The sequence below is a fragment of the Oncorhynchus kisutch genome, linkage group LG11 (genome assembly GCF_002021735.2).
Source record: "Oncorhynchus kisutch isolate 150728-3 linkage group LG11, Okis_V2, whole genome shotgun sequence".
NCBI lineage: Eukaryota > Metazoa > Chordata > Actinopteri > Salmoniformes > Salmonidae > Oncorhynchus > Oncorhynchus kisutch.
The window spans coordinates 12,501,139-12,518,482 of record NC_034184.2 but is presented as its reverse complement, the minus strand read 5'-3'; the positions used below and the strand labels follow the sequence as shown (position 1 = coordinate 12,518,482).

Below are 17,344 nucleotides of genomic sequence, written 5' to 3'. Positions count from 1 at the left end.
CCGATCGCTGCAGCTGTACATAGTCTATTGGTAAATAGCCCACCCTTTTCACCTACCTCATCCCCGTACTGTTTTTATTTATTTACTTTTCTGCTCTTCTGCACACCAATATCTCTACCTGTACATGACCATCTGATCTTTTATCACTCCAGTGTTAATCTGCAAAATTTTAATTATTTGCCTACCTCCTCATGCCTTTTGCACACATTGTATATAGACCCCCCCTTCGTTTTCTACTGTGTTATTGACTTGTTAATTGTTTACTCCATGTGTAACTCTTTGTTGTATGCTCACACTGCTATGCTTTATCTTGGCCAGGTCGCAGTTGCAAATGAGAACTTGTTCTCAACTAGCCTACCTGGTTAAATAAAGGTGAAATAAAAAATAAATAAAAATCTTCTCTGTGTCACGGTTAACACATTTAGATTCACCCAAGCTGACTCAACCTTTCTCCCTCAACTCTTTTCTCTATCTATATCTACCCATCTCTTCTCTAAATCTATCTCTATATCTTTCACCAACTGATGGCTACATTCAGTTCAGTCACAACTAAAGAGAGATCATACTGTGTAGGTTGACATACAATATTTATTTAGGAACACAAAAAATGCTAAGTTAATTATCAGGTAGTCCACAAATATTGTGGGAATGGTAATACAGTCACACAGGGGGAAATATAACACTGAGAAACCATTCAGGTATAGGCCATCCCAAGATTCCCAGATTCAAACAAAAATGATGGAAAAGGGATGAACTGAAACATCCTTTTAGTCAAATTAAAGATGGTTTACTCAGAATTAGAATGATATTTTCCTGAAAATGTTCTGCCTAAAAAAAGAACTTACATAAACAAAGATTTCTAGCTGGGTTTATTTTATATTCTTTATTCAATTGAAATAACCCAAGGACAACAAAACTGAACGGGGCTGACCCTGCATGTGAATATTGTCTTAAATCAATGCTTTACATAATCTGCTATAGGCAGGATCACAGTACACGTGTGATCATAACCAGTTGTATTATGCTGCTATACAAATTATAAATCAGAGGGATAAACCATGTAGTATCCCCTGCGCCAACAGCCAGAAACACGTCTCGGTTTCAAGTGTTTGCTACAAGACAGTATCCCTCATGCAAAGTGGCAAGTTCTGCTTTACAAATGGTCAATGTATTTATAGTAGTCTGTTTTTTCTGTAGATTTATTTTTAGCTTCTCCGATTGGCTCTTCCCAAACACAACATAAACAAATCCCGCCCACTCTCGAATCCTCCAAAACCCCATCCATCCCTCCCACCAAGAAAACATGAACTTTAATATATCAAACCATGATTTTTATATAATACCCAAATCTGCAGAACCATTGCAGTGGCCTGTTCTAACTTCCAGAACAGGTTAATAGTAAAGCATCACCCTTCGTTGGAAAGAAAAGCTATAGCAGTGAACAGTGTCATCGTCATGAGAAAATACCAGAGTTGAAAAATTACAATCAGTTTAAAAAAATGTTCTGCATTGTCAAACAGTTGAGAATCCCTGATAGGCTGAAAAAAGTCAGGTGACCACCAGGTGAGGTAAGAAGAGTTCCACCTTCCGATGGGTAATGAAAACTATGTCACTGTTTCTTCTGCTCGCTAGTTGAGTGTGTAAGTGTGCATGACGGTTACACTGCACACAGACACATGTTGAGAATACTAGAGTAAAACTTTACACTGCCAGATTCTCTCTCTCCATGCAACACAAACACTTCTTATCCCAGGTCCCCAGTAGAGGTAAAACACTGGATGGACAGATTCTCTCTCTCCATGCAACGCAAACACATCTTATCACAGGTCCCCAGTAGAGGGAACACACTGGATGGACAGATTCACTCTCTCCATGCAACGCAAACACATCTTATCACAGGTCCCCAGTAGAGGGAAAACACTGGATGGACAGATTCTCTCTCTCCATGCAACACAAACACTTCTTATCACAGGTCCCCAGTAGAGGGAACACACTGGATGGACAGATTCTCTCTCTCCATGCAACACAAACACTTCTTATCACAGGTCCCCAGTAGAGGGAAAACACAGGATGGACAGATTCTCTCTCTCCATGCAACACAAACACTTCTTATCACAGGTCCCCAGTAGAGGGAAAACACTGGATGGACAGATTCTCTCTCTCCATGCAACACAAACACTTCTTATCACAGGTCCCCAGTAGAGGGAAAACACTGGATGGACAGACAAAAAGAAAAGAAGAAGAACAAGAGAAGAAACAGTTGCTGCCTTTTAAATGTCAGAAAACATCAGCATGATGGTGATTACCTTTAGTTCCATACATTTCTTTGTCTTATCTATACATTTACTGAGAGAGAAGAAAAACAAACTAACAAAGATTTCAGTTGCTCTCTTATTGCTAAGTGTGTGCACTGCTTTTTCCATTAAAATGTTTTCCTTTTGATTCCTTATTTGAATCATTTTCTCCACCTCTTGTTGAAATGTCCACATTATGTAGTTGCTTGGTTTTTCTTGGTTTACGTAGCTGTCTTTGTCTCCACCCTCCCATCCTCTCCCTTCCTCCCCCCAGGGCCATCCAGTCCTGGCCCCTCATCTCTCGGCCTCCATGGCCACACTCGCCTTCTGTTCAGTGGCCGGGTGTTGGTGGGTGTGGGGGTTAATGGTGACCCCCGTGGGCCAGGCTGCGGGGTGGGAGGGTGGCTCCCCCTGAATCCAGAGTCCCTGACCCTGTGGGCCGCTCATGGGCATGGGGGGCGGTGGCACGCCCCAGCAATCGTGTGGAGGAGGGGGAGAGGTGGCCATGGAGGCCATGGGGCTGCTGGTGGTGAAGCTCTCTGAGGCCTTCAGCCGGGAGAACATGGTGAGGGCGTCAGGGAAGTTGGGTGGGGTGGCCGGTGTGTTAGCTGGGGTGCACATCTGGAGGAGAGAGACAGAGATGTTAGAGGGACAGAAGAGGAGGAGCCCATACTGTTTATAAACGTCACTGTGTGTGACACACCATCACTGTGTGTGACACGTTTCAGGAAACTAGGCGTATGTCATGGTCGATACTTCACAGGAGAGCCGTTTGAACTCTAAAATCAAAATAGTTTTTTTTGGGCAGAAATGCCTTGTGAATTTTCAATTGCCTTAATTTTTATTTATCTAGGCAAGTTACTTGAGAACAAATTCTTATTTTCAAAGACAGCCTAGGAACAGTGGGTTAACTTCCTTGTTCAGGAGCAGAACGACAGATTTTTACATTATCAGCTCGGGGATTCGATCTTTCAACCTTTCGGTTATTAGACCAACGCTATAACCACTAGGCTACCTGCTGCCCCATACGCTGAGAGTTTGGATTGGTCTGCCAAATAGCATGCTTCTGTCTATTTGAGCTGGTCAGTATGTCTAGGAAACCTGTCTAACGCTGCTTATAAAAACATGTATTGCGTAGTAAAACTTAACAAAAGACTCCACTATGCAAGTATCCATTTCAATAGAATGTCAACGCAAACAACTGTGTCAGAGCACTCTGTCCGAGTGTGCCAGAGCGCAGAATAACTGATGAATGTACACACGCTCAACACCGGTTGGATATGGCTGGCGTCAGTGAACACGGCAAAAAAAGCGTAATTAAATTGTTGCCAGGAGAACAGTTACAGTCACCAACACTCTGGAGAACATGAAAACAGCCTAACCAGCTCTGCTAGGGCGAGTAAAATGGTCAGAGTTTGGGTGGGGGCTAAAGTTGAAGCTGATTCTTATGGCATTGCACACAGGTAGTGTGAACCAGAGTGACTTGACACAACAACAGACCAAGCAAGCTGTACAAACAAAAAGGAAACAATACAGGACTTATTATTTAATGAAAGGGGTTGCAGTCTGAACCGATTTGGTTAACTTTAGCTAGCTACAACAATCGGTTTGTATTGCTAGTACTCTAAGGATTGGTTTTATGGTTCATTGTTTAGCTAGCTAGCTTCAGGTATAAACAAAAGACCAAGTTAAAGCTTACTGTTAGCTAGCTAGCTGATGTTAGATGGCTGGCTGGCTCGCTAGCTAACATTACATCTATGATCTGTGTGTAGTAATGTTATCTCAGAATGCCAAGCTAGCTATGACAATCGGTTTGTATGGCTAGTAATCTATGGATTGGCATTATGCTACATTGTTTAGCTAGCATGCCTGAACAAAAAAGACTCCACTTTGCCAGATGATTACACAACCCATCAAGTTAGCCAGGTGTGTCTGACGGTGATTACGGCTATCTATGCTTTTGTCACTTCTAGGTTAGACTACTGCAATGCTCTACTTTCCGGCTACCTGGATAAAGCACTAAATAAACTTCAGTTAGTGCTAAATACGGCTGCTAGAATCCTGACTAGAACCTTCCTGCTTCCTGTCAAGGCAAGGGCTGATTTCAAGGTTTTTACTGCTAACCTACAAAGCATTACATGGGCTTGCTCCTACCTATCTCTCTGATTTGGTCCTGCCGTACATACCTATACGTACGCTACGGTCACAAGACGCAGGCCTCCTAATTGTCCCTAGAATTTCTAAGCAAACAGCTGGAGGCAGGGCTTTCTCCTATATAGCTCCATTTTTATGGAATGGTCTGCCTACCCATGTAAGAGACGCAAACTCGATCTCAACCTTTAAGTCTTTACTGAAGACTCATCTCTTCAGTGGGTCAAATGATTGAGTGTAGTCTGGCCCAGGAGTGGGAAGGTGAACGGAAAGGCTCTGGAGCAACGAACCGCCCTTGCTATCTCTGCCTGGCCGGTTCCCCTTTTTCCACTGGGATTCTCTGCCTCTAACCCTATTACAGGGGCTGAGTCACTGGCTTACTGGGGCTCTTTCATACCGTCCCTAGGAGGGGTGCGTCACATGAGTGGGTTGAGTCACTGATGTGATCTTCCTGTCTGGGTTGGCGCCCCCCCTTGGGATGTGCCGTGGCGGAGATCTTTGTGGGCTATACTCGGCCTTGTCTCAGGATGGTAAGTTGGTGGTTGAAGATATCCCTCTAGTGGTGTGGGGGCTGTGCTTTGGCAAAGTGGGTGGGGTTATATCCTTCCTGTTTGGCCCTGTCCGGGGGTGTGCAGCTCTGCACATTTGTAGCTAAGTTAAACTTAGCTGACAATGATGCATTAAAAAAATGGTATTAAGTTTAACTTTACATTTTCTTTTCATGAACTTATCTTACTGTTATTTTGTTGTTTGCAGGTGCACTGTCCTTCTGGCTCTATGCAGCCAAGTCCCATCTAATTTTTAAGAACTCCTCGCAAGTGTGGCTTGTTTGGTGTCTGCTGTGAAGGAATACCACAACAAGTCAACTACTTGATTGATGAAAGCATGTCATTCAGCAAAGGCAGCAGCGCGGTCATCAACTACATGCACCATTTCTTCACCAACTACGGAGTTGGGGAAACACGTGTGGACCTGAATTGTGATAACTGCAGTGGCCAAAACAAGAACAAGTTTGTGCTCTGGTATTGTGCCTGGCGGACCATGCACAAGCTCACAGTCTGGACCTTGACTTCCTGATCCCAGGCCACACCAAGTTGCCCCTGACTGGTGCTTCAGCCTCATCAAACAGCACTTCAGAAAGACCAGAGTGAACACTTTGTCTGAGATTGCTGGTGTTGTGAAGAACAGCACTGTGACATGGGTCAACATCCCACAGCTGGTTGGACTGGAGGATGGTACGGTGCTGGTGGAACGCTATGGCTGGCAACAACACCCCTGACTCTGTACTTCAGGCCACTGCCACAGATCAAGCAGTACCAGCTCTTCAGGTGAATAGCATTTTCATTGAATTGTATGAGGTTATTCTTCCTATCTAAACTTGGGAGGTGAATTGATGTAGTTCAAGGTTGTAAAGTCTTTTTGTTATTTCCTGTTTTACAGCTTCGATGCTCTGAAGCCTGATGTTGTCACCAAGGAGCATTGGACTCAGTCGGGGCCAGGTTTTAGCTGCTGCGCAACGCTGACATCCTTCCTCCCATAGATGGTCTGCCTGTACAAGCACCACCTGGACTGGACACTGCTAGACAAACTTATATTTTTGAGAAGATCGGGGAGTTTTGCAACAAAGGGGCTATGGACATCAGATGTCCTGCATCAAAGTCAAGGGCAGGACAGAAACAGGCTCTCCGAATATAGATTTCCTTGTTCATGCGTGGTTCGGACTGACCAGTCATCAGCACAATCTGCAGTGCCTCTATTCAAATGACTCTCTCCTAACACACACCAAACGTTGTTGCTACTATTTATTTTTTTATCCTGCTGCTCAGCCACTTTACCCCTGACTGTATGCATATAACTACCTCATCTATCACTGATATTGTTATTGACACTGTTCTTATACATACTGTATATAATATAGTGATGGTGTGTAACTTACAGTGATGGTGTGTAACATACAGTTATGTTACACACCATCACTGTATGTTACACACCATCCTTATATGTTACACACCATCCTTATATGTTACACACCATCACTATATGTTACACACCATCACTATATGTTACACACCATCACTATATGTTACACACCATCCCTATATGTTACACACCATCACTATATGTTACACACCATCCCTATATGTTACACACCATCACTATTTGTTACACACCATCCCTATATGTTACACACCATCCCTATATGTTACACACCATCGCTATATGTTACACACCATCCCTATATGTTACACACCAAAACTATATGTTACACACCACACTATATGTTACACACCATCACTATATGTTACACAGTATCACTATAGGTTACACACCATCCCTATATGTTACACACCATCACTATAGGTTACACACCATCCCTATATGTTACACACCATCACTATATGTTACACACCATCCCCATATGTTACACACCATCCCCATATGTTACACACCATCCCTATATGTTACACACCATCACTATATGTTACACACCATCCCCATATGTTACACACCATCACTATATGATACACACCAAAACTATATGTTACACACCATCACTATATGTTACACACCGTCACTATATGTTACACACCGTCACTATATGTTACACACCATCACTATATGTTACACACCAAAACTATATGTTACACACCAAAACTATATGTTACACACCATCACTATATGTTACACACCAAAACTATATGTTACACACCATCACTATATGTTACACACCATCACTATATGTTACACACCAAAACTATATGTTACACACCATCCCTATATGTTACACACCATCCCTATATGTTACACACCATCCCTATATGTTACACACCATCACTATATGTTACACACCATCACTATATGTTACACACCATCACTATATGTAACACACCATCACTATATGTTACACACCATCACTGCATCCAGGATGAGGAGGCCAGTATCTAAGCCTGTATATGGTCAGTCCAAAATAGAGGGGAATGTAGGGGAATCCCATCCTTTCTCTCCCTGAGGATCCTGACGACATTCCTCCCACCCTTTTCTCTGTTCGGTTCCTAACAACCTGTGTTTGGGTTCAGCCTCTCCACGACCTCACATCCTGTTAGCAGTACCCTGACATATCTCTCTGCCAACCCCCATCTTCCCTCCCCAAAACAACACCAGCCAACCATCACCTTCCTGCAGTTCAGGAGCCAGGCCAGGCAGGCGTAAACACTGTCTTCATAACACACTCCTCAGAGTGTTGTAGCAACAAGACACAGCATCTCACTCCCAGAGGCCTGGTTCTTCCAGGGCCAGTTTCCTGTACTCCACATCGATATTATTATTATAGACTACTGTCTATTCCTGACCTCAACAACAAGACGTTACACAGGCAGCCCCAAATAGAGTGGGGCGAAAAAGTATTTAGTCAGCCACCAATTGTGCAAGTTCTCCCACTTAAAAAGATGAGAGAGGCCTGTAATTTTCACCATAGGTACACTTCAACTATGACAGAAAAATCTGAAAAGAAATCCAGAAAATCACACTTTTAATGAATTTATTTGCAAATTATGGTGGAAAATAAGTATTTGGTCAATAACAAAAGTTTATCTCAATACTTTGTTATATACCCTTTGTTGGCAATGAGAGGTCAAACGTTTTCTGTAAGTCTTCACAAGGTTTTCACACACTGTTGCTGGTATTTTGGTCCATTCCTCCATGCAGATCTCCTCTAGAGCAGTGATGTTTTGGGGCTGTTGCTGGGCAACACGGACTTTCAACTCCCTCCAAAGATTTTCTATGGGGTTGAGATCTGGAGACTGGCTAGGCCACTCCAGGACCTTGAAATGCTTCTTACGAAGCCACTCCTTCATTGCCCGGGCGGTGTGTTTGGGATCATTGTCATGCTGAAAGACCCAGCCACGTTTCATCTTCAATGCCCTTGCTGATGGAAGGAGGTTTTCACACAAAATCTCACGATACATGGCCCCATTCATTCTTTTCTTTACACGGATGAGTCGTCCTGGTCCCTTTGCAGAAAAACAGCCCCAAAGCATGATGTTTCCACCCCCATGCTTCACAGTAGGTATGGTGTTCTTTGGATGCAACTCAGCATTCTTTGTCCTCCAAACACGACGAGTTGAGTTTTTACCAAAAAGTTATATTTTGGTTTCATCTGACCATATGACATTCTCCCAATCTTCTTCTGGATCATCCAAATGCTCTCTAGCAAACTTCAGACGGGCCTGGACATGTACTGGCTTAAGCAGGGGGACACGTCTGGCACTGCAGGATTTGAGTCCCTGGCGGCGTAGTGTGTTACTGATGGTAGGCTTTGTTACTTTGGTCCCAGCTCTCTGCAGGTCATTCACTAGGTCCCCCTGTGTGGTTCTGGGATTTTTGCTCACCGTTCTTGTGATCATTCTGACCCCACGGGGTGAGATCTTTGCGTGGAGCCCCAGATCGAGGAAGATTATCAGTGGTCTTGTATGTCTTCCATTTCATAATAATTACTCCCACAGTTGATTTCTTCAAACCAAGCTGCTTACTTATTGCAGATTCAGTCTTCCCAGCCTGGTGCAGGTCTACAATTTTGTTTCTGGTGTCCTTTGACAGCTCTTTGGTCTTGGCCATAGTGGAGTTTGGAGTGTGACTGATTGAGGTTGTGGACAGGTTTCTTTTATACTGATAACAAGTTCAAACAGGTGCCATTAATACAGGTAACGAGTGGAGGACAGAGAAGCCTCTTAAAGAAGAAGTTACAGGTCTGTGAGAGCCAGAAATCTTGCTTGTTTGTAGGTGACCAAAAACGTATTTTCCACCATAATTTGCAAATAAATTCATAAAACATCCTACAATGTGATTTTCTGGATTGTTTCCCCTCATTTTGTCTGTCATAGTTGGAAGTGTGCCTATGATGAAAATTACAGGCCTCTCTCATCTTTTTTAAGTGGGAGAACTTGCACAATTGGTGGCTGACTAAATACTTTTTTTGCCCCACTGTAGCTACTATCTATTCCTGAACTACAACAAGCCGTTACACAGCCTTCAACTCCCAACAGCAGGACCGGATGTAAACAAGAATAGCCCAACTTGTGACGATGAATGCTAATTTTGAGAATGGGTCACGAGTACTGTGTCTACACAACACTCTTAGCTTATAACAAAATACATGCCATGTATGTAGAGACACCCTGCAGCGAGAGGAAATGCCCTTTCCTTCATGGTTACCCCTCTACTTCCTGGTTAACCCCTCTACTTCCTCCCTATTTCCTCTACTTAGGTATTGAAATAGTGATACGCGTGTTGACTCATAACCCACAGTTTAGGGAGGATGAAGGGCGGGTTGAGAAAACAATACCTTGAAAAATCCATAAATGTATCATTGTTGTGTAATTTATATCTATAGGCTACATTGAGGTTTTTCTTTATTTTAGGCTATCTGGCATTAGTGTATTACCCTAAGCTTTAGGGGCTAACTGTACTCCCACCAAATAGCCTACACACCAATCGCCAGTCAGAAAAGGTTAACGTCGATTCACGGAGGCAAAAAGCTGCAAAATGGAGAGTTGAAAAAAAAAGAGAAGTGAGGGCCAGAAAAGTAATGTTTGGGAAAGATTTGGTGATGATTGTGAGGCGCTATACCAATTCCACAGTCACAGGATGGGGACTTCAAATAGGCCTATGGGATGGCAAGCGAGCTGTAGTCTATTGTTGAGATGGGTTGAATGGAAAGTGAAATCTGGACACTGACTATAGGCCTATAACCTCTCACAGAGCCTTAATATTAACTCCTGCAGAATTAATAACCCTTTCATGTGGTAAAATTATACACCAAAATGTAGGCAAAATTTTGACTTGGGAACAGGAGGGGAAAAATATGATTTCTTTGTATCAGCATCTTGAGAGAATGTGAATGTGCAGTTAGGGACCGTCTGTAGAGGTGCTGTCTTTATCAGCATCATAAAAGCTGATAGTATTTCATCCACATAAAATATGCATCCAAGCCGAACTGAAATCTGATCAGAAACATGTTGGGTCGTTTTCACAGATTTCTATTTCCTTACAACTGTCAAACTGAAGTCATTTGGACATTTTGCGCAGAAAAATCTTTCCTGTTTCCCGCCCCGGTCCCTAAACATCTTTGCTCCAAGAAATAATTGTATTTATCCTATATGTAACTTGGCAAGCCAGTTAAGAACAAATTCTTATTTACAATGACAGCCTACCCCAGCCAAACCCAGACAACACTGGGCCATTGCATGCCACCATATGGGACTCCCAATCACAGGCAGATGTAATTCAAACTGGATTTGAACCAGGGACTGTAGTGTAGCTTTTGCACTGAAATGCAGAGCCTTAAACCATTGCACAACTTGGGAGCCCCAAAGAAGCTGAGATGACAGAAAAAACGTTACTGATTTCAACTAGATTGAAGCGGTCATTATATCAATTTATAACATGTTTCTCGTGAGGGCAACATATAATGACAGGAGAAAAGCTGCATGTATCTAATTATAGACAAGCTGACTAACAAATAGCCTACCAAAATGTCAGAAATTCTATATTAAGAAAAATTAAATCCTGCACCCTATCAAAAAAATGGTTCCGCTGTCTGACTGTAGCCTACAGCGCATTTTCTATATTAGCGGTTTAGAGTCGGGAGTGGGCCTGAGATTTTCACTTTATCACATATAGTCAGGCGGTTGTAGATGGGTTATTAGCTATTGCGGGTGAACATACAGCTGTCCCTAGCACCACTAGTATGTAACACTGCTACGCTAAATGGACCACCCCAGATTGTCTTACTGCTGAGCTCACATATGCCCTTCTCACTCACATACATTCACTCCTACACACATACACACACACACACACACACATAGGGAAAAGGACCGGTGTTCAGTGTAGCGGCTGCAACACACTCCTTGTCTGTAGAGGTCTGTCTGTCATCATCCTTGCAGTCAGTGTCTGTAGAGGTCTGTCTGTCCTCAACCTTGCAGTCAGTGTCTGTAGAGGTCTGTCTGTCCTCATCCTTGCAGTCAGTGTCTGTAGAGGTCTGTCTGTCCTCAACCTTGCAGTCAGTGTCTGTAGAGCTCTGTCTGTCCTCAACCTTGCAGTCAGTGTCTGTAGAGGTCGGTCTGTCCTCAACCTTGCAGTCAGTGTCTGTAGAGGTCCGTCTGTCTGTCCTCAACCTTGCAGTCAGTGTCTGTAGAGGTCTATCTGTCCTCATCCTTGCAGTCAGTGTCTGTAGAGGTCTGTCTGTCCTAAACCTTGCAGTCAGTGTCTGTAGAGGTCTGTCCTCAACCTTGCAGTCAGTGTCTGTAGAGGTCTGTCTGTCTGTCCTAAACCTTGCAGTCAGTGTCTGTAGAGGTCTGTCTGTCCTCAACCTTGCAGTCAGTGTCTGTAGAGGTCTGTCTGTCCTCAACCTTGCAGTCAGTGTCTGTAGAGGTCTGTCTGTCCTCATCTTTGCAGTCAGTGTCTGTAGAGGTCTGTCTGTCCTCATCTTTGCAGTCAGTGTCTGTAGAGGTCTGTCTGTCTGTCCTCAACCTTGCAGTCAGTGACAGGGTGCTGATGTTTATCCAGACTGGAAGGAAGCACATGCTCAGAGGAATAGTCTGTGTACAGTTAATTTTCAGTCATAGCCAGGCAGCACACACTGGGCTGTGCAGACTGCAGACTACAGCATTACGGCCTGCTGTAAAGCCATAGTAGCTTGATCAGGCTGGCAGAAGATACAAATTAGGACCTGTCTGTCTGTGAAGGACACAGCCAGGTAATGCTGAAATGGGTGCTGGGACAGTGCGTGAGGGCAAAGCATCAAATCCGATTGGATGAGTGGGGGCATGTGCACTTGAAATGAGAAAGGTGCATAAATGCATGTATGTACACACTAAGAGAAATGCATGTTACCAACCACAGCATCCATTATTTAGAGAGAGAGTGTATTTGTTCTAGAAGGAGAGTGTTCTAAAATAGGCGAACACTGAGGCGTTGTCATGGGGATGGTCCATTGTTATGGTGAAGACAGATCTGGTGGTGATGGATACAAACAAAAATAAAGGTTCTAAATTGTACCAGATAGGGTTTTTTTGGCTTGTAATCATAGCGGAACCCTTTTTGATATAAAGAACCATGCTGATAAGGTTCTAATGGAACCTGTATAGTACTATAAAGAACCCTGTCCTAAAATTCTATAAAGAACCATTAATAAAAGGTTCTATACAGCACCAAAAAAGGGTTTCGCTATGGTTACAACCCCTTTTGGGGCTATATAGAACACGTTTGTATGGTTCTATCTAGAATCTTTATGGAGAACGGTTCCATAAAATAACCTTTCTCAATCTGAAAATCATTTTGAAGAACCATAATGGTTGTTTTATTCTGGTCAGCCATATTATATTGTTAAATTCCATAGGTGTTACTATTGAATGAATTGACAAGTTGAATTAAGTCAGTTACCTCTGGAACAGCTGGGGGTCCCCGAGGGGAGAATTGACAACTAGTGACTGATTTTGTCAATCATTTTCAAATGACAGAAGGCCATAAGTGGGTCTCTCACAAGACACTGGCCATAGTCATATACAGTATAACCTGCAGTAGTGGTGTGCAGTTCGCAGACTCTTTTTAACTGACTCGTGAGTCATGGTTTGTATTTCCGAGTGACTCTTTCATTTTAATCGTTTGTTTGATCTAAATTCTAAAGCAGGATTAATACGTGCTCCTCTGGTTCAGCGGCTCTGGAGACGTGCTCCTCTGGTTCAGCGGCTCCGGAGACGTGCTCCTCTGGTTCAGCGGCTCCGGAGACGTGCTCCTCTGGTTCAGCGGCTCCGGAGACGTGCTCCTCTGGTTCAGCGGCTCCGGAGACGTGCTCCTCTGGTTCAGCGGCTCCGGAGACGTGCTCCTCTGGTTCAGGGAGCTGCTGACCAGAGGAGCACGTCTTCGGAGACGTGCTCTGACCACCAACTGTCTATCATGTAATAATATAGATCATGCTGCAGGCAGCATAGACAAGGGAAATAACTGAGAAATGATTACATGGTGCAAGAATGAATTGATTATTGAATGTTATGGATGGACACAGCTTTGTAGAACCAGAACATACACAGCCTGCCTCTGCTCAACATTCAAACTCCAGAACCAATAGTTTGTGCGGCTGCTATATTTCACAAACGATCGCCTATTGTGCAAATCTCTCTCGCAGCAGTCAAACAGCTGAAGTCGCAAATAGAGACAGATTTTCCATCACTAATATGTCCTGACATTACACAACAACATTAGATCAACTGGAATGACACTCTCACTCAGGGATGCACAAAAAGAGCTGTGAGCAAATCACACCTCAAAATATGCTAATGAGCTGCCGGCCCTACATTTGAGTGATCACTAAAAGAACAAATAGCCTTTTTGTGAACTGTAAAGAACCATTGAAGGGCTCAAAGGTTTACCCACGTAGAACCATCACCATTCTCAAAGAACCCTTGAGGAACCATCATTTTTGTGTGTGTAGGACGTCTGTCATTAAGTTTACTGTGGACTCCAATCTGACGTTTCATCCTGCCTTTCTGTCTCTCTGTCCAACCAGCCCTCCACTGTGGTGAGGCTTAAGCCCAGGCCTCACTCGTCACTAACGTCTCTGACCGACGACATTCCTGAATAAAACCCTGTTTACAGGGAGCAACGTGTTGAATTTGTAAGGGGAGCAGATATTCCTCCCGATCACTATCCAGCCTGGAGAGGTTCATACGTTTACATGACTGCTGTAGCCCTGCATATTATTCAACCACATGTTAGTTGTCTGTCTGTCTCTCCTTCCGTGGCTGTTTCATGTCAACCCTTGCAGACAGACCCATGAGAGTTTAACTAGAGGACGACAAAGATCTAGGTAGAAGTTGCCCTTCGGCACAGATGTTCTAGGATCAGTTTACCTCCCCCAAATCTTAACGCTAACCATTATGTGGGCCAAACACATAACTGACCTTAGATCAGTTTTTAGGCATAACTTTCTATTGTTAGATTACTTGTTAGATTATACTGCATGGTCGGAACTAGAAGCACAAGCATTTCACTACACTCGCATTAACATCTGCTAACCATGTGTATGTGACCACTGAAATTCGATTTGATTTTTATTTCGCCATTTTTATTTATTTCGATTTTTATCTCTCCACCAACATTCCCTCTAGTCTCGTGTTCATTTGCTAACTGATTTCCGACTTGCTAACTGCTGGAACGCAGCACGTGTATAACTTCAACCAGTTAGTCGAAAACTTCTGCGTTTCATAGTTCCGACTAGCACATGAACGCGGCATGAATCCCTGTCCAATGACGTCCCTTGCTCAATAAACAGGGTAGGGAAGTATTTACCGTTTTTTGAGAGAGCCATGAAAAAGCTGCACCTGTCTTAACTGGTTGAATGTGGAATGTACCGGAGCATAACGTAGAATTGTGCAGGATTGTTTTCAAAATCCATTCTGTCCAATGAGGAGGTCTGTTCCAAAGTCATCGACCTGTGTTGTGACAGAGGGAGAAAGTGACTAGATCCAGTCCTTTGCAAATACAGTCTGTGCAAATACAGGAGAGGAGATAAGCAAAACAATCAACTTTAGACTATTGGGATGCTTCCTCTGACTATCAGGGACCCTTGGGGCTAGGTGAGTAGAATGTCCTGCAATTAATATAATTATATGTAGGTAATGGAATAATTGATGAGTCTCTGTGTTCCACTGTAAAGCAACCTGATAAGACGCATGATGATGCACAGACTCGCAGCAGTGTCTGAACTGTCAGAGAGACAGAGAGACAGAGAGAGAAAAAGATTGACAGAGTGTGAGAGAGAGAGAGAGACAAAGACAGAGACCGAGACAGAGAGAGACAGAAATAGAAAGATAAAGAGACCAAGACAGAAAGAGAGACAGAGGGTTGCCCTTTTCTTGTGCAACAGGTCACAAATCTTGCTGCTGTGATTGTTATTGTGAAGTGGAAACGTGTAGGAGCAACAATGGCTCAGCCGCAAAGTTGTAGGCCACACAAGCTCACAGAACAAGACCGCCGAGTTTTGAAGCGAGTAGCATGTAAAAATTGTCTGTCCTCTGTTAGAACACTCACTACCAAACTGCCTCTGGAAGCAATGTCAGCACAAGAACTGTTCGTCAGGAGCTTCATGAAATGGGTTTCCGTGACCAAGCAGCCGCACACATGCATAAGATCACCATGTGCAATGCCAAGTGTCAGCTGGAGTGGTGTAAAGATCATCGCCATTGAACTCTGGAGCAGTGGAAAAGTGTTCTCTGGAGTGATGAATCACGCTTCACCATCTGGCAGTTCGACAGACGAGTCTGGGTTTGGCGGATGCCAGGACAACGCTACCTGCCCCAATGCATAGTGCCAACTGTAAAGTTTGGTGGAGAAGGAATAATGGTCTGCGGCTGTTTTTCATGGTTTGGACTAGGCCCCTTAGTTCCAGTGAAGGGAAATGTTAATGCTATAGCATACAATGATATTCTAGATGATTCTGTGCTTCCAACTTTGTGGCAACAGTTTGGGGAAGGCCCTTTCCTGTTTCAGCATGACAATGACCCGTACACAAAGCGATGGTTTGTCGAGATCGGTGTTGAAGAACTTGACGAGCCTGCAGAGCCCTGACTTCAACCACATTGAACATCTTTGGGATGAACTGGAACCCCGACTGCGAGCCAGGCCTAATCGCCCAACATCAGTGCCGACCTCACTAATGCTCTTGTGGCTGAATGGAAGCAAGTCCCCGCAGCCATATTCCAACATCTAGTGGAAATCCTTCCCAGAAGAGTGGAATGAAATGTTTGACGAGCAGGTGTCCACATACTTTTCGTCATGTAGTGTACAAGCGGGACAACACTCTCAGTTATCGGTTGAGACAAAGTAGAGTGTGTGTGTGTGAAACCAAAGCATGCGTGCGTGTACTGTACGTGTGTGTGTACTGTGCCTGTATGTGTGTGTATTAGAGGTCGACCGATTATGATTTTTCAACACCGATACCGATTAATCGGACAAGTTTTTAATGATTTATTTATTTGTAATAATGACAATTACAACAATACTGAATGAACACTTTTATTTTAACTTAATATAATACATCATTCAAATCAATTTATCCTAAAATAAATAATGAAACATGTTCAATTTGGTTTAAATAATGCAAAAACAAAGTGTTGGAGAAGAAAGCAATATGTGCCATGTAAAAAAAGCTAACGTTTAAGTTCCTTGCTCAGAACATGATCCCATGAACATATGAAAGCTGGTGGTTCCTTTTAACATGAGTCTTCAATATTCCCAGGTTAGAAAGAAGTTTTAGGTTGAGGTTATTATAGGAATTATAGGACTATTTCTCTCTATACCATTTGTATTTCATATACCTTTGACTATTGGATGTTCTTATAGGCACTTTAGTATTGCCAGTGTAACAGTATAGGTTCCGTCCCTCTCCTCGCCCCAACCTGGGCTCGAACCAGGAACACATCGACAACAGCCACCCTCAAAGCAGCGTTACCCATGCAGCGCAAGGAGAACAACTACTCCAAGTCTCAGAGCGAGTGACGTTTGAAACGCTATTAGCGCGCACCCCACTAACTAGCTAGCCATTTCACATCGGTTACACCAGCCTAATCTCGGGAGTTGACAGGCTTGAAGTCATAAACAGTGCAATGCTTGACGCATTGCGAAGAGCTGCTAGCAAACGCATGAAAGTGCTGTTTGAATGAATGCTTACGAGCCTGCTGCTGCCTACCACCGCTCAGTCAGACTGCTCTATCAAATATCAAATCTTAGACTTAATTATAACATAATAACAAACAGAAATACGAGCGTTAGGTCATTAATATGGTCAAATCCGGAAACTATCATTTTGAAAATAAAACGTTTATTCTTTCAGTGAAATACAG

General features: G+C 43.4%; 1 protein-coding gene across 1 annotated transcript in view; it reads right to left on the bottom strand.

Annotated features, from left to right (window-relative positions):
- Positions 1-570: 570 nt before the first annotated feature.
- Positions 571-17,344, bottom strand: part of LOC109900012 (UBA-like domain-containing protein 1) — a 28,494-nt gene continuing 11,720 nt past the window's right edge. Inside the window, exon 3 of the mRNA XM_020495720.2 lies at positions 571-2,915. Coding sequence (XP_020351309.1) covers positions 2,589-2,915 — 327 coding nt within the window. The 3' untranslated portion in view covers positions 571-2,588. The remainder of the gene's footprint in view (positions 2,916-17,344) is intronic.